The 24,760-nt window shown below is 47.3% G+C and overlaps 1 protein-coding gene across 1 annotated transcript; it reads left to right on the top strand.

The window, feature by feature from the left end:
• The first annotated feature begins 430 nt into the window (after nt 1-430).
• Rcn1 (reticulocalbin 1) lies at nt 431-14,260 on the top strand. The gene is made up of 6 exons (XM_052183136.1): nt 431-897; nt 4,959-5,152; nt 6,167-6,345; nt 8,064-8,124; nt 12,058-12,257; nt 13,132-14,260. The coding sequence occupies exons 1-6, from the start codon at nt 662-664 to the stop codon at nt 13,237-13,239; spliced, it is 978 nt and encodes a 325-aa protein (XP_052039096.1). The 5' UTR covers nt 431-661; the 3' UTR covers nt 13,240-14,260.
• The last annotated feature ends 10,500 nt before the right edge of the window (nt 14,261-24,760 follow it).

Genomic DNA, 24,760 nt, shown 5'->3' with positions numbered 1-24,760 from the left:
GAAACGAAAGCTTTATAATTTGATATCTGTGTTTCTTTTGGGAAGCCTTTCTGCCTCTCTCTGATAGGAGCTAGAAGGAACTTCTTACTCTTTGGTCTCCTCCCATAGTCCTCCAGTGTTATCTCATGGATGTTAAGATTGCTTCCTCCCTAACCTAGGGGGCCACGCCCATCCCGGCCTACTTCCAGACTCAAGTGCTCTCCTAACCACACTACAAATTGTTAACTGGGCTTAAATGCTCATCTCCGGGCTAGCCTTGGGCTGAGGCTCGGGCTTTCAGCTGGAAGCTGAGTGGCAGCGCTACTTCTCTAAATGCGAAGATGAGCTATCACCCCAAAACATCTGTTGCATTTTCTCAAAGTACTTCTTTCCGGTCTTGCAGAGAGCTCTCTAGACCACAGCCCCCATCATCTGGGCCCGCCCCTCGCAACGAGATCGCAGGGAGGGGCCGAGGCGAAACCCGAGCCCTGCGCCCACCACCCAGGCTGGCGACGTGGCTCCGCTGCCCCGGCCTCCCCCGGCGGCGCCGTGGCCAATGGGCGCGTGAGTGGGACGGCCCGAGCCTTCTCGAGCTAGCCGGGCGCGCCCCTCGCTGGGGAGGGGACAGCGGCTGCGGCGCTGTGAGCCCCCACTGCCCCGCTGCCTCCCTTTGCTCGCGACCATGGCGCGCGGTGGCCGCCTGGGACTCGCCCTGGGGCTGCTGCTGGCGCTGGTGCTGGCGCTGCGGGCCAAGCCCACGGTGCGCAAGGAGCGCGTGGTTCGGCCGGACTCAGAGCTAGGCGAGCGGCCGCCCGAGGACAACCAGAGCTTCCAGTACGATCATGAGGCCTTCCTGGGCAAGGAGGACTCCAAGACCTTCGATCAGCTAAGCCCGGACGAGAGCAAGGAGAGGCTGGGGTGAGGCCGCGGCCCGGGCCGCTCGGGGACCACGCAGGGGCCCACAGCCACCTCAGAGGGAGCCACGCGGGACCACGAGCGCAAAGCGAAAGCGAAATCGCGCCAGTGGTCACAGGGCCGAGGCCGGAGCTAGGCTCAGAGGCACAAAGTTGCCAGCGGGCGCTCAGACCCGGTGTGGAGGTTGCCACCACACCCGGCCGGGATAGCTTCCCACGGGGAGGCGAGAACGTGGCAGCGGCCTCTGGAGCAGGGAGCGAGAGGGCCCGCCCCCTCATCTAGGTTTCCTCAGAAGAAACCGGAGTGAGCCAGAGTTTGTTGGCTGTGGCCTTTTTAGTACCCGATTCTTTCCCACAGTCCAGAGAGAAGCACTTAAGACTTGTTTAAAAACATCTCAAGATCAAACAAATGTGTAAGAGATGGAGAGGCTTTTTCTTGGCCAGTCTCTAGATCAGGGTGGATGTCCTTGTCATTTGACCAATCATCCCAGAAATCTCACAGAGACATAGAAATCAGGTGTTTAAAGGGGCTGATTGGGGGATGAGGTACAGAGATGGAAACTGGTTCTGTGGGCTCTGCTTCCAGCATTATGGGTGAGGCACCCAGCTTTTTGGCAACTGATTGTCTGGGGGCGGGGGGCAAAAAATCCCTGAAAAATGGCAGTGGTGGTGCTTTGTGAGTTTAGCTTGGAATCAGGAAACAAACCTGGGCAACATCTGAGTAACCCTGACCCTGGTGCGGGAGACACTTGGCCATCGTGCAGAGGGACAGTAGCTAGGGAGGACCAGGTGCAGGCTGGGGAGGAACACAGCAATCCTGCCTGTAGGCCACCAGAGTTTCCAGAACCTGCTCCTGGGGGAAGAGGATCTTCGAGTTCTGCTACATTTGAAAAGAACAGTGCCATCTCTTTTGCGGCAGAAAGGCCACCAAGCGCTCAGGAGGACAGGATAAATGATACCTATTGTGTAGGTGAACATCTGCCTGTTGTGATAAAAAGACCTTTGGACTTCAAAGTCACCTCCAAACTGTATCTTTTATTTGGCAGGGAAGTACTTTCTCTTCTTTTGGGGGGACTTTAACAATGGGGGCCATTGATAAATTCGCACCATTGTACTGCTTTGGGGCCTGGAGACTGATTTATTCTGGGGCCCTAATTGCAGCCATTCCGCATTGTCTTAGAAAGGAAGAGGGGAAGGGAGCTAGGAACTGGAAACCCTTAAGTTTAGGTCCTCTGGCTTCATTTAATTCCTCCATCACGGTAATTAGCTTTAGTGCCTGGTAGAAGGGGAAGTGGAGGTCTCTGGTCTAATCCTCATATGAGGACCTTAATTCTGCTCATTTATTCATGTAGCAAGCATCACCATGGTTGCTGTGTTTGGGCCGTGTTTGGCATCTGGCAGGTACACACATGAACCCTCATGTTCTAGATCTCAGGGTGCTGGGCATCTAGTGTGGCGTAGGACAGGCAAACCCTTTTCAGGATTGCTATGATGGTGCCATCATCCGTGTATTCAGCAGGACACCACCACTGCTACCCCCACCCCCCACCCCTCAGCGCTTCAGGTGGAGGGAGGTGCCTGGTTTCATCAGAGTGTATGGGATGGTTCAAAGGTTGCTGGGTATAAGGTACTAGAAAGCTGATCCCGAAGTGAGGGGCCTGCTTGTTTATCACGGTTTTAACTCTTGTGGGGCAGGAGGGGTGCTCAGCTTCTCAAGAGGCAGAGAAGACGACATGGGAGGTAGAGGAGGAGGGAAGGTAAAGATCAGAGGGAAGGGCCTTGGGGAGGTAGAGATGTTGTCAGTGTCCGCTTTTGGTGGACAGGACGTCCTGATCCCCAAACCTTGTTGGGACAGCCAGTCTGGCGGTGGTAGAGTACAGAGTGTAACCATGGCAGATATGGAGTCCTGGGCAGTGGGTAGGTGGGGGTTGGTGCGTCTGGGTATTAGGATTAGAAAGCTGTGGACTATGGTAGCACTACTCCTTGACCCAGTGTTAACATCAGGGTTCCTGGACTGAGCCCCTTCCTGTCTAAGGTCACCTGGGTCAGAATTTAACTGGGAGCTTCTGGAAATGACTGATCTAACCTGGAGCTAAGGGCAAATGAAGTTGCCCCTCTGTCTACTTTCTCAACAGCCCCGCCCCCCCCCCCCCCCAAATCTAGGCTGTACCGTGCCTAGGTCCATGCAACTCTGTGTGTGTCACTTGACCATCTATTGAAAGCACAAGTCCTCGAGATTCTGGAAACACTGAAGGGTTACCGTCTCCGAGGCCGAATACAATCTTAGAAAAATGTAAACTACTGGAGTGGTTTCACCTGTCCACTGAGTGGTTTTTCTTGTCTCCTTGCTTGCAGCTGGGGGGGGGGGCGCCATTTGCCCCACGCCCCTCCTGGAGACGTCATTCATTTCTTTTACTTGCTGAGAGTTGGAGTTTTACTTCCACCCTTAGCCTACAGTAGGAGGAAAGGCACCTTCCTCCTCTTCAGTCCCCACTGGTCTTGTCACTTGGGCGTTTCTGCTCCCTGTGGGGGGAACTTGGGCTCGATTAGGGAAGGTCACACAGATAACCAGAGCCACTGGAAGATCTAGGTGTCCTGAGTCTATCTGCATTCCTTTTCCTTTCTCTGGATCTTACTCTTGTGACCACTCCTATACTTCCAGTAAACTGTTGGAGAGCTCTTGCTGTGTGTTGGGTGGAACTAGGCCTGGATGTTGCTTAAATGCAGTTGAATGGTGTAAATTAAATGCTGTCCTTTTTTCAAAAGAAGGTTCTGTGATTTCATGCCTTTGAGCCTTTGTTGGCCGAGTATCTGCTTCTCAGTGGAGTTGGGTAACCGATGGGCGGTGCTGCCAAGTGTGTCCTCGGGATTGGAGCAGCACCAGCCTGCAGGGTGTTTAATCAATTCTGCTGTGTCCAGCAGAGTTGACCCTAGAGAAGCCTGAAGATGCATGAGATTTAGTCTTTCGGTCCCCGAACTGTTAAAATTGTGCTTGAAGGGACACTTTAAGGTTGTTAATAGTGTCCACAGCTTTCAGAGAAAGGAGCGGGACTCCTTGGCTTCAGGTAAGAGGTGGTGCCTGGCTTCCCATCCCCCCCATTTTTTACCTTTTCCACTAAAAGTTAAGAGTTACAGGTCAAACTGTACTTAAAAAGAACTAAGAAATTCAGTTCCCATCTTTAATCAGTGTTAACTGTTAATCAGAACTACCACTGACAAAATTTATCACTGGGGTTGATTGGATTCTAGCCCCAAAGAAAGACACTCAGTGGCCTGTATGACCTCATCCCAGGTGTGTGGAAGTTCTCTTACACATTGTGTTAGCCATAGCTTGTAGGTGTGTAGATGTCCCTCACAGAAATGACACTCCTAGCTTGGAGTTGTGTGATGTACAGATGGACGGATGCTAAGTTTCCGCCTGAATTTTGCCCTGAACTAGTGTGTAGGATGCTTCAGTGGAGTCTAGCTTGAAATCCCTGAAACCTAGGTCAAGGTAGAGCTGGAAACCCAAGCGGGCACAGTGGTCTGTACCCTATTAGCAGAGCTTCTGAGTTTCTTCAGCTGCCAGAGGGCCAGCTTTCTGGTGGAGGTTGCTTTGTCCAACAGGATTGGTCTCCTGCTTCATAAGTTTCAAATCCTTGAGTATAAGATAGTAGGATTTAAAAACAAGCAGCTCCTTTATCTTTTGATTAACATAGAATTTCCTGTTGTTGCATTGTACCCAAAGTTACTGAGTATGTGCTCCACACAATTATATCTAACAGATCCAGTTCTCATCAGGTGGTTATGGTGATCTCCAGAGTCCTGAGCTGAGAAGAATTCTGAGTACATATCTGGGTTTCAGGAAGTAGAGGCATGGTGCATTAGTGATGTCTACCACTGACCGTGGTTTCTGGGAGGAGACGCCATATCATCTTTGGAAGGACGATTGGCTGAATCTATCTTAGAATTTTATAACATTTAAGACTGCAAATTGCTTGACATGTCGCTGGGCCAAGACCAGACAAGTCTTGATTGTGGCCTTGAGGGATTTATTGTTTCATTTTATTATTATTTTAACTACAGGAAAATTGTTGATCGAATTGACAGTGATGGTGATGGCCTTGTTACTACTGAGGAGCTGAAAGTTTGGATCAAACGGGTACAGAAAAGATACATCTATGATAATGTCGCTAAAGTCTGGAAGGATTATGATAGGGACAAAGACGAAAAGATCTCCTGGGAAGAATACAAGCAGGCCACCTATGGCTACTATCTGGGTAAGACACCACAGTGGAGATTGCCCAGTGGGGAACAAGGTCACAGGAGACTCATGACGGCTACCTCCTTCACCCAGATGTCACAACCTTCTGAGTAAAACCTGTTATGTAACACACCCTCCTCCACCTACTGAGAACGTACCAGGTTGCTTCCTTTGACTGACACAGGGGAAGGTGTCTTACTTAGGTCATAGACCTGCTTGAACTTAGCTGTCAGAGGTGTGCAGAGAAGAGAAAGAAAAAAAAATGTTCTGGCAATTTCTCATTGCTGCTGATGTTAATAAGGATGAAGGATGCCTAAAACAGCATCAGGAAACAAAACTTAGGGAAGGGCTTCAGTGGGGAGGTGGGGTGGAGACTAGGCCTTGAACGGATTGCAATTTGGAGAGACTGCAGGGGAGGCGGATGTTGGCAGAGTTGGAGGGGCAGAGGAGGCACATGCTTGCATGCATGGGGGGGTGGGGCTTGGGGTAGTAGGTTAGAGGAGGGAGGGAGGGGTTTGCTCCAGACCCTCCAGGTGCCTGGTGGGCTGCAGGGAGGCAGGCTTAGGGAGAAAGGAAGGTAATGAAGGTGATCAAAGTCAGATCCTGAGAGTTTGAAAGCTAGCAGAGGCATTTAGATACTCTAGAACACAGGGAATCCTCGTATATCCTAGATAAAAAAGCCTGGATGGATGGATGTAGAAGTCTGTAAATAAAGGCTTGGCCTTGTGTGGTCTTGTCTAAAGCCTGCGCTCTGCAGAGCTTGCTGTAAAGCTCCTGTTGGGCACTAAGGTCTAAGGCAGGATGACTCGAAGGGAGAGAAGATGTCGGGTCACTTTGAATAGAAATGTTTTAAAGAAGTGAGTGGGTGAGTCAAGATCCCGTGTGTGTGTGTGTGTGTGTGTGTGTGTGTGTGTGTGTGTGTGTGTGTGTGTGGTGTGTGAAGAGTAAGTGATCTGGAACAGATCCCCACCCCTGTCCCCGGCATCCCCGGCGTCCCCCACCCTTAACAAAGGCTGTGTGTGCCCTGCAGGAAACCCTGCTGAATTCCAAGATAGCTCTGATCATCACACCTTTAAGAAGATGCTGCCACGAGATGAGAGAAGGTTTAAGGCTTCAGACCTTGACGGCGACCTGACAGCTACTCGGGAAGAGTTCACTGCCTTTCTGCACCCAGAGGAGTTTGAACATATGAAGGAGATTGTAGTCCTGGTAAGAACAGTGAGAGTCCAGACTGAGATAAGACCAGGGAGAACACTGTCCCCACACCTCGTTCCTTTTTCCAAAAAGGGACTCTTTCAGCCTGCTGGGAATCGGGGAAGGACTGAAGTTGAATATGTCAAATCTCTTGTTTGTCCAGGAAGTAGTCAGGACAAGCTAGAGGTTGTAACAAACACCTGTCGGAAGCCACTTAACACAAAGCAAGCGTGTTCCTTACTTGTACATTGTCTATTCAAGATGGTCCTAGGTAGATCCCCTGGGAAGCCCCCCTCTGAACAGTGGGAGGTGACCTCTACCCTCTGCTCTGCCATCTCAGAGCATCAGGTGGCAGATAAAGGGCAGAGACAGAATGGAGAGATGGGATAACCTGTCTTTACCATTCAGCTCAGGAAAAAAAGCACATATGTACGGGTTTATGATCTGGCCCTCTTAGTTATGCAGAGGCTGAGAGATGCCATCTAGGTATGCACTCATGGGTTACTGAGCTGCACTCTGCACCGCTCTTGCTGTTGTTTTTGCTGCTGCTGTTGCTGCCGGCTTAGTCTCTCCCTCTCCTTTCCCCTTCCCCTCCCCCTTCCCCTCCACCTCCCTCCTCTCTCCCTCTCCCTTTCTCTCCGTCTTTCTCTCTCTCCCCCTTTCTTCCTGTTTTCAGCTTAGAAGGAATAGAGAACCTTATGGAAACTTACAGAGATTGCGGCTGGAAATGCTGCTATGACGGCTGTAGTCTCTAGAGAACAGATGGCCCAGATGCCAGGCTTATACATGATCAATGCTTTAAGGGCTCTAAGTGTCACAGCTTTCCATAGTGTCCCGTTGGGCCCCATGCCTCTTCATTTTTCATGACATTTAAATAAATGTCATCACCTGTTTCCTGGGCAGAGTCAGTTCTAACTGCTGGGAAGCTGTAAATGAAAGATTTTTTTTTTCATAAATAGCTCGGAGTATCTTAGCTCCCCAATCAATGACAGCGTCCACTCCTGCCTCATGACATCCATGACCCCAAGGACTGGGCAGTGGTCCAAGAATTATTTCTCTTATTCATTCAACATCCATTTAGGGATAAGTCATGAAGTTGCTACATGATCTGCTACAGGGGAATTGTTTGACTTCAAGCAAGATTAGTGCTATGGACTCAGACTAGTTTCTTGATTCAGGAAGTCCTTGCGTTGCTGGGCCAATGGACAATAAATTCCCTTCATTACTGATGTGGGGGTGAGGAGTGGTGGACAGAACAATGCATAGCATGACAACTAAAAGGCAAATGTAATTAGAGAATACTTTTACAAGTCAGTTACAACTTCAGTGTTTAAATCTCTGTAGTTTCATATGTCTCTGACTCCAGCTGAGGGTCCTAGCTCTTCACTGTGGAATCTATTTTTCCAGTCCCTCTGATCTGGGGCTTCTCCTGCTGGACTCTCTCAGACTCTTAGGGGTAACGTCTAGTATCGGGCATCGGTTGGTGTGGCAGGGGTTCTTGAGGGGATCAGAGCACACTGAGTTTACAGACACGCTTTCTTTTGAGGAGAGGCTTCTGTTCTTGAAATTGTGGAAAGAGATGAGGATACCAACCATCGTCTGTTTTGTAACGTAAATGGACTGCCCAGGAGCTACTAGAACAAGTTACCAAGCGTTATAAAGGCCAGAGGAAGAGGGCAGTAGGAGTCTCAAAGCATATGCCCATCTTGCGTTGTTTCCCCATTGCTTCCTAGGAAACGCTGGAGGACATCGACAAGAACGGGGATGGTTTTGTGGACCAGGATGAGTACATCGGTGAGTGCGGGCTGCGTGGCTGAGCTATGCACACTAGGCAGCATTCTTCTCTACCCACTCCCACCCGTGATCTGATGGCCTCACTGCTGGGACCTCCCAACAGAGAGGACCCTCCAGCCCTATTTGTTGCATAGGTCCAACTGGTGCCAAGTGAGTAATTAAACTTCCCTGGGGGGTGGGGAGGGAAGCCAAAGGAGGCCAGCCAGCAGCCCTCCCCACGGGGCCCAGGGCTGGTTCTCTGTCACCCTGCCTTTAAGTGGGATTAGAGGGCCTGCAGATATACAGTGAGGCCAAAGTAGATGGGGAGGCTGTCTCAGGGTTTTACTGCTGGGAACAGACACCGTGTCCAAGGCAACTCTGATAAGGACAACATTTAACTGGGACTGGCTTACAGGTTCAGAGTTACACTCCATTATCATCAAGACAGGAGCAGGCAGGCATGGTGTAGAAAGAGCTGAGAGCTCTACATCTTGTTCTGAAGGCAAACAAAAGTCTGGCTTCCAGGTAGCTAGGATGAGGGTCTTAAAGCCCCTTCCCACCATGACACTCCTACTCCAACAAGGCCACACCTACTCCAACAAGGCCATACTTCCTAATAGTGTCAACCCCTGGGCGAAGGATATCACAGAGGAGAAGATTCAAATTAGACACGGGTCAGCTAGCTGAGGTCCTGAGCGTGGGTGGGTGAGACTGTGACTGATGAGATTGATCACCCGCCAGAGCTATAGGCAGGGAGAGAACCTTCTTCACTGCACAGTTGCCCTCGTTAGAGCAGCTCATCCTCTGGTGTTCTGTCTTTTGGCTGGAAGAACCATAGTTGACATTTTCTTACTGAGAAACAGGGAGAATCACCTGACTGAAACTCAGATCCACAGTAGCCGGTAGTCCCCAGGCACAGAGATCTGCAGCACACAACAAGAACATTTCCATACGATTCCCACCAACTAACCGCACAGCAGTGGCTTACAGCTCCAAGCTCAGGCTGCTCATAAAAGCCCTCCTTTTCTTGTCTCAGGTTAAAGCAGCGTAAAGGGGAGAATCACTCCATTGGGTATTGACTTATGGAAAGAACTTTGTATGTGTGTGTGTTTAAGTAGATGCAGTTACTTACCTGTAAATGTAATACTCAACCCAAGGTGTCCCCTTATCTGGGTTGATGTATGATTGTTGTCTCCATGCGTAAGGGACAAGCACCCTCTGGTAATGATGAGCACAGTTTCTGCTAGCTGTGAAAAGTCATACAGGTCTAGTGCTGAACACTTCCCTATCTGTCACAGGTCATAGCCAGGTAGCTCTTTGCCTCAGTAATTAAGGTGACACTGGCCTTGTATAATATGGATGTACATATATGTATACTGACCTCCTCAGTGTAAACCTTCCTCTTGAGAGGCACATAAGGGAGGGGTGTGTTCAGATCCTCAGACCTGTCACCATGACAGCAGTGACTGAATTAGAGAGAAAGGCTCCCTGATGAAAACAAACCATGGGCACTTTTGATAAGCAGTGTCCACTCTTGTCACTCCCCTGAACTCTGTGTTGAGATGGCATCTGGCAAGGGCACAATTCTGAGTGGCTTTGACTACAAGAAACATTTCATTTTGTGGACTGTGCAGAAAGGGGAGAAGAGTATTACGTTTAGTAATCAAATTTTCAGCAGCTAATAGTGAAAAAGACGTTAGGCATGAATTTGTCAGGCAAGGGACCTGATTTCTAGGGTGTTCCCACTTTAGGCAAGCTAGATGAGCTGCTGGTTTGGCCCCCTGGAAAGGCCGGTAGTCCCCAGGCACAGGAAAGGCTCTGGGATTCGGAGCCCTAGCTTTCCCACCCGCTGGCTGTGCGACCCCCAGAGAACCCTGTAATTCTTCTCTGCCCTGGTTTCTGATCTGTAACAGGATGAGCAACACCCATTCCTGCAGTGTTGAAGGAAGCTCACACTAGCTCATATGATAGTCATTGGAGTGGGCGTTTGCTCAGTTAGTAGAGCGCTTTCTGTACACGCAAAAGGCCCTGAGTTCAGATCTCCAAAAAGTCTGGAGCTGGCACACACCTGTAATCCCAGCACTCTCGAGGCAGAGACAGCAGGACTTGGCTTGATGTCCAGTCCTAAGTCTGGTCAGTGAACTTCAGGTGCATTAAGAAAGACCATGTCTCAAAATACAAGGTAAAGTCACTAATGGATGAGGAAACCTGACATAAACCTTTGATACACTCACACATGAGTACACATGGGAACATGAACACACAAACACACACACAACACACAAATAACACACAAATATCAGCCATGAGCTTGTTGTTTGCTTGGTTTTATTTTAGGTTTTCTTTCCTTCTTTCCTTGCTTCTTTCCTCCCTCCCTTCTTTCCTTTCTGATTTATTTATTGTTATATGTAAGTACACCGTAGCTATATCTTCAGACATACCAGAAGAGAGCATCAGATCTCATTACAGATGGTTGTGAGCCACCATGTGGTTGCTGGGATTTGAACTCAGGACCTTTGGAGGAGCAGTCATTACTCTTAACCGCTGAGCCATCTCTCCAGCCCAGTTTTAGGTTTTTCAACATAGGGTTTCTCTGTGTAACATCCCTGGTTGTCCTAGAACTCCCTTTGGAGACGAGATTGGCCTCAAACTACCAGAGGTCTGCCTGCCTTTGCCTCTAGTGCTAGGATTAAAGGGGTGGGTCCCCATGCCAGGCTACCTTGTGGTTTTCTTGACTTTTCTCTTTTCAAGTGTCTACTCAGTCTGATGACTGACTTTCCCTTTACATTGAAATTTTATACAAAGAATCCTTTTTTATTCTACTTTGAAACATTATTGTAACTTTTCCCCCAAATTGAAACTTTTATCACAGAGAGCTTTGGGTTTTTTGTTAGATTGTTTTGTTTTTTTGTTTTTTTTTCCCCTTCTATATTGAAATTTTTTTCTACTTAAGGTTTTGAAACTGTTTCCTTCAGAGAAACCCCTGTGGGGTGTAAGTAGGCAATAACAAAACAAAATAACAACAATAACAAAAAAGAGCGAGTGAGGACTGGACAAGGTGCTGCACACCTTTAATCCTGTACTTGGCAAGCAGAAGCAGGCAACAGGTAGCCTGGTCTATTAGTGAGTTCCAGGCCAGCCCAGCAACACAGAGCAAACGTAAGCACCGTATGAATGTTCCCGTCTCTTTGTTCCTGCCATTTTATAAAATTGAGAGAATGATCTGTCTTACAGTAGTGAAGTAAAATGGTCTGAGAAAGCCCTTGGGAAATGAGGCAAGCCATAGTGATGACCACAGAGGGGAAGATGGCTCTGGCAGCCAGCAAGCCTCGTGTGGAGGCCCCTGGGCAGCCTCCTGTGGAGGCCCCTGGGATGCAGCCTCAGTTCATTCTCATTTGTAAATGGGAGACTAGCAGTGACTACTTCAGACTGAAAAGAAGATGTGATCGGACACTTCCTGAGGAGTGGGCTGTGGAACGGGTTGACTCGGTGTCAGGTGTGTGGTGCCAGGTAGAATAGAGGCCCTCCCATAAGGGGCCCTCCGGTCTTGAGAAATGTGATTTACCGATTGTTATCTCCATTGTGCAAGCTTTGGGCCTGCACACTGAACTACAGAAACCGAGGCTTATCTGCTGGCTTCTAACCAAGTCCTCCTGTCAATGTGTCGGCTCTTTGCCAGCAGGTCCAGGCAAGAGGAGAAAACCCGGTTCAGCGGGGTCTGTCTGGGCCTGATGGCCCACGAGAAACACACCAGGCCAGGCTCGGGTCTTTCCATTAGGCTGTAGATTTTTGGCCCAGTTAGGCCCAACATCAGTGGCCATCTCTCAGCTCTGCACCAGTGCAACCTTACTCTCTCCGTGGGCTGTCTCCCTTACAAAAATGCCAAGGGTCAAGCTTTTTTGGTTTTTCCCTTCCTGGTTGTCTAATGTAACTGAAAACAGCTTTGCTTTCTAGCGGACATGTTTTCCCACGAGGACAATGGCCCCGAGCCAGACTGGGTTTTGTCGGAACGGGAGCAGTTCAATGACTTCCGAGATCTGAACAAGGATGGGAAGCTGGACAAGGATGAGATCCGCCACTGGATCCTCCCTCAGGACTACGACCATGCGCAGGCTGAGGCCCGGCATCTGGTGTACGAGTCAGACAAAAACAAGGTAGCTTCCATGTTCAGGGCCACTGATCAATGGGAAATAGATTGTTCAAGATTGGCTTTGCCAGCCTTGTTAGAGACACCATCAGCCCCTTTTGGCCATTACCTGTTACTTCTCATAATCTCCAGTAGAAACCTGTACAGTACACCAGTATCCTGACAGCTGTAAGGAGCAAGGTTCCATCTTTCCTGCATAGTCCGTCATGGACCATAGACTAAGATTACTAGCACACCCCCTAGGACTAAAACATCTTTGATATTCAGGTCATAGATGTAAGAAATTAACCCAGTAAGACCTGAGGTAAGTTTGTTTCATCTAGTCATCAAATATTTATAAAACATGTCTGACATAGGAAGTCCATCCCTTTGGAGGTCAGACACCTCAAGCAAGTTCCTGGGGTTCTGCTTGTGTGTTTGGGGAGGACTCAAGTGACTTCCAGCATTTCCATATCCACTGATGGGAATCTAAGTAAACAGGCTGGGGGTGTTTGTAACTCAGTCATAAGCACCTGGCTATCCTGAGTGAGGCTTTGATTGCCCCCCAGACACTGAGCTCTGCAGACGTACATGTTACCCAGTGAGGCCATGAAAGGGAAGTGGGGGTCTTCCTGGCCTGTTTTGAGAACGCCCACATTGCTTGTAGAGTTCTGTCTCCTGAGTTCTCAGGACCTGCCTGAGGCACTCCAGCGCAGCTTCTGCAGACAGCCACATCGCATTCCAGTTTGGAGGTTTGCACTGTAGCCACAGGGGATGAGAATGGAGCCCTTCTGGACGCTTAGATGTAGAGTTTGAAGCCTCAGATCAGTGAAATGGGATGAGCAGAGTGCTGAGCGGCAGGAGCTCCCAGCCACCCTGACGGCTCTTTCGTTTTCCCTCAGGATGAGATGCTCACCAAGGAGGAAATTCTGGACAACTGGAACATGTTTGTGGGAAGCCAAGCTACCAATTACGGGGAAGATCTTACCAAAAATCATGATGAGCTTTGAAAGACACTCATTCTGATGTGGCCAACTGTCACAGGCTTTCTGTAGGTGTTCTGGGTGATTGCTATAGTTTGTCAAGTATATAGCAGTTGTGTCCCTAAACAGTGAGATTATACCTCAGATTGGGGTAAAAATTATTTTTCACTCCATATTTACTGGAAAATAACCATCACTATTTATTCCAGTAGGATTTCCCCTGAAGCACACTAAACTCTTGGCAAATTCTCTTGAGGGATACATTGCTACAGCATGATTTTCTAGACTCTTCTCAATTAATTAATGGGAAAGAAATCATGAAAGGGTTCTGTAACTCAAGGTAGGTGGGTGGGTGGGTGGGTGGGGGACACTGTACAGAGTAAACGCTGTGCATTTGAACTATTAAATTTTGGGTTTTTTAGTTGCCACTGTTAAGTGGTGGTGAAGGTAAAGGCTTGAAGGAGTCAGTTTGTATTGTTCTAGGTCAGCTAATCTTAGAGCAGGCGTGGTATTTCAAGTTCTTTATACTTGGAGATGTTATTGTAAATGGCATATAAACTTTTGTGTGTTTTCCTGTATGGACCTGCAAATGTGTACAATAAACCCACAGCTTTGGGGTTTTGTTTTTAATACTAAGAAGCAATCAAAAAAAGATAATGTGAACAAAAAAAAAAAGGAATTTTAGGGATAGGAAAAAGATGAATGCCAGGTATTTGAAAAACTATGACCATGGTCAACACTTTAATATACTTGAGACCTTTTTTACATGTTAATGAGGTGGGTCTGTTGTTTTTTTTCTTCTTTTTTTTTTTTAATAGAGAATAGAAATACAGTCCCACCCTGGCTGTGAGGCTAGGGATCCAGGTATAGTGGATTTATTATTTGTTGAGTCCTGAACCTTTGAGCCTGCTTCTAGCATGGCTTATGCCAAGGAAACGGGGCAAGGTGATCATCTAAGCCATTGACCAAACTAGCTGGAGGAACAGTTAAGGTGAAATTCCACGCTGTAAGCACGAGGAGAGTGGAATAAAGGATGTCTTTGACGATCTTCCCATGTGTCTTGTGGTGTTTGATTTCATAGAAAGTGTGGTTTCTTTGTTCCTCTGGAACAAACGATCAAAAGAATCCATGGTCTGGATCGGAATGGACTCAGTAATTGCTAGCAGGTTCAGAATATATCTGTAGTTGCTGGTTTCACCCCTCTGGACTTTGTGTTCTCAGCAGTTAGGGAACTCAACATCACTTTCACAGTAGAATACGCACTGAGACATTTAACTGGAAAATCCAGATCTTACAGCATTGCGGGTAGAGCCTGCCTAACAGGATCCCGCCCTGCTTCCTTTCCAGGATCTGCCTATCTACTCTTCTCTTTTCTCTACCTTTTCCCACCCTTTTACCTTGGTCATCCTCCACCCCCACTGACCTTGTTGCTAAGATTCACTCCCTGGGTGAAATGAACAATGTCCTAATGAGAAACTACAGTGCCACTGACTTCATACTGGGGAAGTAGAGAGATTCCTGGGCTTGTGTACAGAGCGTGAGTGACAGGTACTGACAAGACCATGGCTGATCCAAAAGCAGCCATGCAGCAAAGTCTTTACCCCAAGTGGACTGACTGTGAGGCTTTCTCAAATCCAGAGACCAAGCCCCCAAGGCCACACAGTGTACTGCCTGGTTCTGTGTGTCAACTTGACACAAGCTGGAGTCATCAGAGAGGAGCCTCCGTTCAGGAAATGCCTCCATGAGATCCAGCTGTAAGGCATTTTCTCAATTAGTGATCAATGGGGAAGGGCCTGGCCCATTGTGGGTGGTACCCCACTCTGGTGGTCCTGGGTTCTATGGGTACACAGGGTGGGCAAGGCATGGGGAGCAAGCCAGTAAGCAGCACCCCTCCATGGTTTCTGTTTCAGCCTCTGCCTCTAGGATCCTGCTGTATTTGAATTCTTGTTCTGCCTTCTTTCAATAATGAACAGCAATGTTAAAATGTAAGCCAAATCAACCCTTTCTCCCCAACTTGCTCTATGGTCATGGTGTTTCACTGAGGCAATTAAAAGTCCTAAGCCACACTTCCAATTAGGGCAGAATTGTTTATAAATGACTGGGGAAAACAGCTGGAGACGCAGGTGAGGGCACACCATCCTCCTCACCTCCTTCCAGGAAGCCTCACTAACTCGCAAGTCGGCACAGCTGATCTCATGAAGATGGAGGCTGTTTAGCTCTGAAGATAACAACTTATGCCAGGGTCCTTCCCAGTCCTGTCCTTTGCACCTGCTGCCCTTTCAGACCCCATAATTTAAAAGAGCCCCAACTAGGTCCCTCTCACGTTCTGCTGTTTTATGACTTGGTTTGCATTACAGTGCATATTTGTTTCCAGTAGTTTAGACTACCACCACAGAGGTGCTTTGCTGGGACAGAAACTTTAAAAATCTTCATGGTTCTGGAGGCCAAAGTCCGAGATGAAAGTGTGAACAGGCAAGTTGGGAGTTAATTCAGTTGACAGTGCTTGCACCTGAGTTCATCCCAAGACCCATGGTTTTCTTTTGTTTGTTTTTCTTTCTCTTTTTTTTTAACTGCAGGCTGACATATGCTCTTCATCCCAGTGTTAGGAAGGAGATCCCTGGTCTTGCCTGCAGGTCGCCTAGCTTCCTTAGTTCCAGGCAAGCGAGAGAACCCTGTCTCAAAGCACAGGGTACACAGCGCCTAGGGAACGGCAGCAGAGGTCGTCCTGTGGCCTCCATGTTTGCTCATGCGTGCACATGTGCACACATAGTGTCTTCCAATGTCCTTCCTGGACAGACTCCATTTCTTCCAGCCTCAGTGACTGTGAGTTCTGGAGCTTGTAGCTCTGCTGTATCACGGTCTCTGTCTTCCAAAGGACTTCCTCTCTTTCCTGGGCATCTCTCTCAGTGATAGAGCGTTTACAAGGTCACTTCCCTTTAGGTCATCTTGAAAGTCTTCCCAATAAGGTCATGTACACAGGCTGTAAGAGTCGAGGGTTGAGTATGCCTCTGGGGAGTAGGGGTACCCTGTTTACTGTACCATTTGCTATTACGGAGTTTGCTCAGCCAGACCCTACCCTCCAAGCCCAAGACATGAAGCACATTGAGGACAATGGCCTTTCTCATATGCTTCTGAGGACAATGGAGTCTGCACACCCGGCATTGTCAGGGCCCAGGTTCAAATCTAGGTGCCAAACCCCTCAGTGATTTAGTATTGACTTGGACTGAGCTAAGTCTCGGAGTCTCGTGTGTTCTCGCTGTATCTTTGCTCCTCATTGGTATATGATTTCATGGAAGTGTCTTAACTCCTCTGAGCTGGAAACAGGCTCCTGTCGCCTCGCTTCCTAACCTTTCCTCCTCTCTTCTCTCTCTCTCTCTCTCTCTCTCTCTCTCTCTCTCTCTCTCTCCCCCCCCCCCTCCGTCTCTGTCTCTTTCCTCCTCCTCTGTCTTAGGGCTTCTATCGCTGTGATAAAAACACCAGAACCAAAAGCACTTTGGAGAGGAAAGAGTTTATTTCATTTTACACTTTCAGATCACTACCAGATTGCTGAGGAAGTCAGGACAGGAACTCCAGATGGGAACTGGGAGGTAGGAGCTGACTAAGAGGTCGGGATGGAGGAAGGCTGGCCCCAGGCATGCCCCTTATAGCTTCCTCAGCCTGCTCTTACAGTGCCCAGGGCCATAGCCCCGGGATGGTACTGCCCCCTGGGAGGTACTGCCCCCTGGGAGGTACTGCCCCCTGGGAGGTACTGCCTCCTGGGAGCTCGGCCTTCCCTATTCCCTTCTCTTTAAAACCAAGTCTCTCTACGCTTCCTAGAATGACCCCTGAGTTCAATTAGTGATCTGCCTACCTCAGTCTCCCCAAGTGTTATGTATCATTATGACCAATGATTGGTGACCTTTTTTTTCCTTTTAAAGGATTAGAAACCCCAACTTTAACAAAATGGCAAAGTAACATTGTGTAACCCTATATAGTCATAACAGTTTTGCAAGGTACTCATTATTTTTCCCTGCAAAAGGAATCCTGGTTGATATATTAGATTATACCTAGTAGGACACTGAGTGCATTTGGAGCATTAAGTTTTTCCTTTCGAGCCAGTGCACATACAAAGACTAATACTCAGAGACTTGAGTGTCTGAGGCTGAGTTTAACACTATTTAAAGAAAGAAAACCTTCGCCAGGGGACATAACTGTTAACTTGGTGATTTGTAAAACCCTGGATTTCTAATAAGGTCTGACTGTTTCGAGGAAAACATATTTTGTTTCTAGGTAACATTTCAAGTCTTATTATGAACAAACACTACAAAATTGATTTGTAATGGGCAATACTGTAATGTCACAAGGCATTATTTAATGCCTAATGTGACTGAAAGCATTAATTGCTAGGAGCCATATTCTGTCCAAGCAGAACATGAACACACATTTTGTACCTCGGCTCTTACTGTAGGTTTGCAGATGAATTCGAGTGTAACAAAAGGCACTTAGAAGAGCTGCACTGTCTGAGGATTTTCTTTACCTGCCTGAACTATTGCAGTTGCTCCCTTGTTAGCAAGCTCAGAAGTCACACCTGCTTAGAAGTGCCCAGTAACAAGAGCTGCAAGCTCTCACATGAGTTACCACATCTCATGAAGTAGTGCACAGCTAGCGAGTTCTTTTTAAGGCTCTGGGTTTATTTAGTCACCTTCGTAATAATATCCTAGCTTCCTCCAAGAACATGCAATTGAGACTTGGCTCTCTCTGCAGTCTTACAATGTGTTTATAGTGCTAGAATTGCCCACTGAAGTCCACTGAGTGGAGTGATGTTCTTGGCTTTGGCTCCTACTGGAAAGACTATGTCAGCATACTTCAGCTCATGGTATTTATCCAATCTGGAGGCTATTTCTAAAGGAACTAGCCTGACTCTTGGATCTGGTGAGTTCCAGGGGACAATCCAGGCCAAATACATCCTATCATCCCTGGCTTCTTACTTACCATTGTCATTTTTCTCACATAAAATAGAAAATGATGTGTGATTCACTACAGACTTGCGAAAGAGAAATGTAACAATTGTGTATTTTTCTACCTTAAGGCGTGTGGACACACAGCATTTTAATTGTTCTGGGGGAAACGCTAATAGCTGTCTGACAGGTACCAGGGAAGGACAATCCTGCCACCAAAACCTTGGTGAGCAGGGACTGTGGTCAGCATTGCACTCGGGTCCCCATTTCAAATCAGGGAATTACAAAGGGATGTAGTGACTCAGGCCACAGAGCTCATTAAAAAGGTGACTCTGTAGGAGCCCAGATTGAGACCCTTGTTGCCAGGATCTCCCCAAATCCTGAGCCACTTTTTCTACACGCTGTGGGGTTTAGACAGACCCACTCCACCCTTGCTCTGCTGTGCTTCTCCACATACTGGAGCGGTCCGTGGGCTAAAGGGGTTTTGCTGTCTTACAGTCAGTGCTGCCACATTCCAAGTCTCTTTAGGTCCCAGCATTCGTGCCCCAGTGACCTCAGAACACTTCCAAAGTACATCTTCCAAAAGGTGGCCAGACTGGCATGCGTCTCTAGTTTCCAGTTAGCCAACGGAATCTCCTCCGACGCACCTGGGTTTGTATGTGTCCCCTAAAATTTGTATACTGAAACTGAGGTCCCAGGAGGATGGCATTCACAGCTGGGCTCTTTGTGAATCCAGACCCACATGTACAAGGCAAAAGGGAACCAGCCAGCCCCCTTTGACCATCAACTCTCCCAGAACGGAGGGACACACAAGACACCACTGTGGAAGCAGAAGGCAGCTCTTAATAGATACCATAGCAGCCACTGCCTCCATCTTGGCCTTCTCAGCCTCCAGAACAGTGAGAAGTCTTTATAAATGGTCCAGATCGATGTATATTGTGATGAGTTATTTTGACAGAAAGATGGGCCCAGGGCTGGGAAGATGGCTCAGTCAGTAAAGTGCCTCATAAGCACAAGGACCCGAATCAAACCCTTAAAAGCTGGGCGAAGGATGGGGGCCTGCACCTTAGTTACTGTCCTATTGCTGTGGAGACACGATCACCAAGGCAACGTGCAGAAGAAACCATATAGATGAGGGTTTGCTTATAGTTTTCTCCCCTGGCCTGGGCCCATCTTGCTGTCACACCAACTCTGTCTCTCTTCACGGTGGTCTAGGCTGTGCCATGCTCTGCCACCAAGTTTTAAACAGTGTGGTGACTGTAGTGTCCTTCATTGAGAGGCTCTTAAGTCAGAGTTAATGCAACAGAATGACTAAGAGAGCAGAGGATTAGTCCATGGTCCTCGTGATGGGGAGCAGTGCAGCGGGAGGGAGAATTGGCTGAGAGCTTACATCCGGGTCCCCAGGCAACAGGCAGAGAGAGACACTGGGCCTGGTGTGGGTGTCTTAAACCTCAAAGCACACTCCCGCTGGTACATCTCCTCATTTGTCTCAAACAGTTCCACGCCCTGGTGACTAAGCCTTCAAAGATATGAGCCTACTGAGGCCATATCATTCAAACCACCACATTTTGTAATCCCAGCTCTGAGAGGCAGAGACAGGTGGATCCCCAAGCCTCACTGGCCACACAGACTCTACTCTGTCTCAAAGGAGGTAGATGACATTCCTGAGGATGCACTTACTTAAATGCAAACCGGCACAAGAACAAGCACACCTTTCCCATGCATACACATCACACACACCCACACCCACACACACACACACACATTTAAAGAGAAAGAAAAGATAGGCCCAAAGTCCTGCATGTACTTAAGTTTTAATTCTACCAGCCAAAAGCTCCATGGACTCTGCAAATCACCTTTCTCTTTATTCTTTCCCGGTTATACAGTGGAGTAGGAATAAGCATGGCCACCTATCAGGTGGCTATACAGCATGAAGAGACAGTACGAGGGCGAGAGCCTCTGGGAATGAAGCAAGGCCTCCAGGGACCCACAGGAGCAGGTCCAGAGCCAGAAGTTGGGCAGGCCAATGCCTGCACACCCCAGTTTGCTGGAAAATAGTTTCCCGAGTTTGAGGATTATTATAGAAGTGTTCTAAAACCTTAAGGTTTTTCTAGGCATAACAGACTAGCCTTGGTGACAAAGGATAGCATGTGGCCTCTGTGTCTACAGTTCATGGCAAGGGTATTCCAGAGCTAGAATAGGTGGTAGGGGTTTGTCCTATTTGTCATCGAATTCCACAGCTGACTAAGAGTCTGTTTGCTTGAAAAGCATTCAAGGAATCCATCTGGGAAAAGTCATTGGAGACCTCCTTTTCCAGATGTGGACACAGGCCCAGAGACTAAACCTAGAGTTTTTTCTGTTGGGTTGAGGCACAGGCAGATCTGATATTAGAGCCCTTCCCACTGTTGCCCACCACCATCTTTAGAGGCTCGCCCCAGCATTAGGTGCGGTCAGCATGTGGCCTTTATTACTACCACTCCTCAGCACGTTCTTCACGTAGCAACAGAGAGTAATTTTATTCAGGTATTTGTTGACTTCCACCCAGGACATAGGTGATGGATACAGGCTACGGATGGGGCAGAAAAACATCAAAGGTTTGGCATTTTGTTGTTTTAAATATAGGAAGAATAAAGGTGATTTTTCTACTACCCTAAGTTCCCACTGACAGACAAAAACAAATCAGGGATCTATTTACTGAGAAAAGCTAAAGATATGAGTCAAATTAGATCAATGAACCCAAACCATGGGAAAGAGGTAACCTGATGATAAGATATTGGCAAAGAAGTAAAGAATTTCATTGGATGTGGAGAAGCTAGGCAGGGCATGGCTGCTATGTGGAAATGGCCATCTTTGTGGCCCTGGGTTTGGTCAGGGTCGGGCCTGCATGGCAGAGAGGACACTAGTGCAGAGATTAAGAGTGAGTTTGGAGTATGGTAATCTCAGCGGCAAACAGCTTCTGTCTGCAACCCTCACAGTGCACTTCTTGAAAAAGGGTTAGAATGGTGCCTCCCTCAAGGGATAGTTGTGTTAAATTGTGCAAAGTACTTGGCTATAGGGCTGTTCCAAAGAGATTTGATAACTGCTATAAAGACATTTAAGGCACTGACAACATTTTAAAGGCAAAAATTATATGCTAAGGAGTTAAAAGGGAAATGAACAGAGAGCAACCTAAACTTTATTTCATGACACGATTTCCACAGATAATGTTAGACAATCCACTCTATGCTGGACTCATCAGCTTCTGGAGACTGTTCCTGAAGTCTTCTGGAAGGCTCTCTGGTTTGCTAGTGGCTGGATTCACAAAGACATGCACTGAAGACCCCGTGGTACATGCCAGAGTGTCAAACTCTGCTAATTTAGGATGGCCTGAGAAAAAGCCATCAATGAGATCACGGTGATTTACTGAAGGCAGCTCCTTGGTGGGTTTAGGAGGAAACAGAGCCAGTCGGTAACACACACTGGAGCGACCCACTTTCTCCACAGCCAGGGCAGCCAGTGGGATCTGAGGGAAGCTGATGGGTGTATGATACTTGCACTGATTGGTCACCATGAACCCCACCAGGGGGGATGTCAGCAAACTGGTTTCCAGGCCACAGTACCTAGAAAGTGAAAGAACAGAGTTTACTCTAGGTCACAGTAACACTGACACCATCTCCTAATGCAAGGCTGTGTGTTCAGTGGCTCAGCAACCCCAGTTCCAGCTCTTCCTAACTGAGTTCTTTTGGACAAGTTATTTAACTTCCCCTTATCTCAGTTTTTACAATAAAATAACCACAGTCTTCCTAGTCTGATTATGAGCATTAAAAGACCAACGTTTACGGCTGGAGACATGGTTCAGAGGTTAAGAAGCACATTCTGTTCCTCCAGAGGAGACAAGTGTTGTTCCCAGCTCCCATGTCAGGTGGCTTACAACTGCTTGTTATTCCAGCTCCAGGGTGTTTGATGCCCTCTTCTGGTCTCCATGGTCACTGCATTCATGTGCACACATCCCCATACAAGTATCTCATAGATAAAACCTCTTTTTCTAAAAAGATGAATGTTTATCATTTATTATACCATAGTTCCTAGCCATAATGGTCTCTCATTAAACATAGACAGCTTTAATATAATTATGTCAACTTGTCTAGTTGTGATAACATACTCTGACCAACCAACCAACAAACAAACAAAGGTTTGATTTAGTTCATAATTCCAGGTTAGAGTCCACCTCTGCAAGGAAGTCTTGCAGGATCTTGAAATTGTCACATCCATAGTCAAGAGCATACTTAGGTGCTCTTATACTAAGTAAGAACATATTTAGGTGACCTATGATCAGTTTGGACAGACCTGCCCATAGACCAAACTGATGTAGACAATCCCTCATTGAGACTGTCTTTCTAGATGATTCTAGATTGAGCCAGTTTTACAATCAAAATTAACCTTTGCACCTGTTTTCTTTCCATCAAGAGTTAGGTATTTCTGTGCTAAATTTAAAAGAAAGCTCATTATAAGGAGCTACTGTGTCTGTTAGCTCTGCCTCCACACCTTGATCTCTTTAAGAACGGGAGCTGCATCTCACTCACTTTTTGCTTGTTGACTAGAAATGGAGGGATCCTTAGCATAGACTTTAGAGGACCAAATCCCAGCATGGAGGACAACGAGGACCTATTGGCAGTTGTTAGCTGCTGAGAAATGAAGACTTCGTTTTCTCTAAGAATGTATCCCCTAATAAATCAACCATGTTCCAGTGGAAGACCACACATCCAAGATATCTGGATTGACCTATTTAAAGGTGGGGTGTCATCAAGATGGGTAGGAAGGGAGGGAGTAGATAAATCTGGCAAGGGGGTTGGCCAGGAGGAAGAATGAACAGGATCAAAACTCATTGGACAAAATTCTCAGGAAAACAAAACAAAGCAAAGCAAAACAAACCTTCAAGGTCAAAGAGACTGGGAAGGAAGACCCGTGGAGTACCAGCCCCTGCCTCCTCCCACCAAAGGCCCATTGCTGTTATGATTTAAGTATTTTCCTACTGCCTTTTCTTGCAAAGACTGAATGTGAGGACTTTCAGTAAAGAACAATGGTGGGCTGTGTAAAGGATTCACTCTAAAATTGTTCATTGGAGATGGAGCAACAAAACCTAACTCCGAGTCTCAAAGAGGGCTGAGTGAGGGGCTTGTTGTACACAGTTACCCATTTGCCCACCAATGTCACCAGGGAGACACTGGATACTTTCTACTTTCCCACACAGAAAGCTATCCAATGGGAAAGGCCCTTACAGAGCAGTTGTTCTATATCACACTGGATGATGAGTTCATTTGTTACATTAGATCACAGTGTTTATCCAGCTTTCCCAGAAAAAAAAAAAAAACTTTGAAAAAATGAATGCACTTTTCTTTTCTTTTTCCTTGTATGAATGTTTCCAACTGAACACAATTTACTTTTGAAAGAAGAAAATATTTTAAAATGACTGAATATTTTAAAAAGCACTCAAAGATCTAAGTGAGTCTCTTGGTCTTTTCTCTGGATGTCCTCCTCTGTGTCTCTTCTTCAGGAGTGCCTTGTCATAGTCTGTCCAGGTTTCTGTTACAAAAGTAGCATTGACTGGGGGATCTTATAAACTCAGAAGTTCATTTCATACAGTTCTGATGTCCAGGACATCGAAGGTCAGGACGCCAACAGATGGGGTCTGGAGCAAGTCTGCTTAGAGCTTCTCAGACAGCAGAGCTGGTGTGTGTCTGGGCAGGAGTGAAGGCCTCTCCCAGGTCTGGGTCATAAGGGCATTAATTCTACTCCTGAGGCTCTGGCCTTCTCACTGAATCAACTCCCACGGACCCCATAGAGTCTCTCATATTGAAGATTAAGTTTCAATGCAGGAATCCAAGATGGCGCAAACACCTATGGCACTGCAGAGGGAAAAGCTAACTGAGAAGAACCTGTTTTGTGTTCTGTCTCCAAGATCCACTGAAAATCAGATACCTGCTTTATTTCCATTGCCTCTCTGTAGCTTTTCTACGCCAGACCACCTCTCCCTCTCTCTGTGAGGAAGCAGGCTGCAGAGAAACAGTATCTCTTCCCTTCAGGATGGAAATATTTCATGAGCTCCCTGTTTGCCAGTGAGTGCAGCCCAGATGCTCTTAAATAATTGAACTGCGCCACATTTAAACACAGCAGCTACTGTGCACCTGGGATGTGAGAAGCCTGTGTCCCCTGCATTGTCCTCTCTTCAGTTTCCAAACGACCCTGCAAGGCAGCATTTGCCTGCCTGACTTTATAGGGAATAAAGAGAGGAATTTGCATGCAATAGTGTTGGGCTTGGCTCCAAACTCTGGGCTCTCCTGATGCAAGTTCACACATCCCTCCCACCCCACCCCAATTCCAAAATGCTAGACGGTGAAACTAACCAAAACTAACAAATAAAAAAAACCCCAAAAAACAAAAAACAAAACAAAACTGCATCTCAAGTCAATGGACTATTTAAAAATATTTTTTTAATTATTTGAGAAATCCATACAATATGTTTTGATAATCCCTCAGTTAATTACCCTAACTCCTCTCATATCCACTGCACTTCCCATAGTTCCACAACTTCTGGTGTGTGTGTGTGTGTGTGTGTGTGTGTGTATGTGTGT

The sequence above is a fragment of the Apodemus sylvaticus genome, chromosome 5 (genome assembly GCF_947179515.1).
Source record: "Apodemus sylvaticus chromosome 5, mApoSyl1.1, whole genome shotgun sequence".
Taxonomy (NCBI): Eukaryota; Metazoa; Chordata; class Mammalia; order Rodentia; family Muridae; genus Apodemus; species Apodemus sylvaticus.
This window is presented reverse-complemented; position numbering and strand designations above follow the sequence as displayed.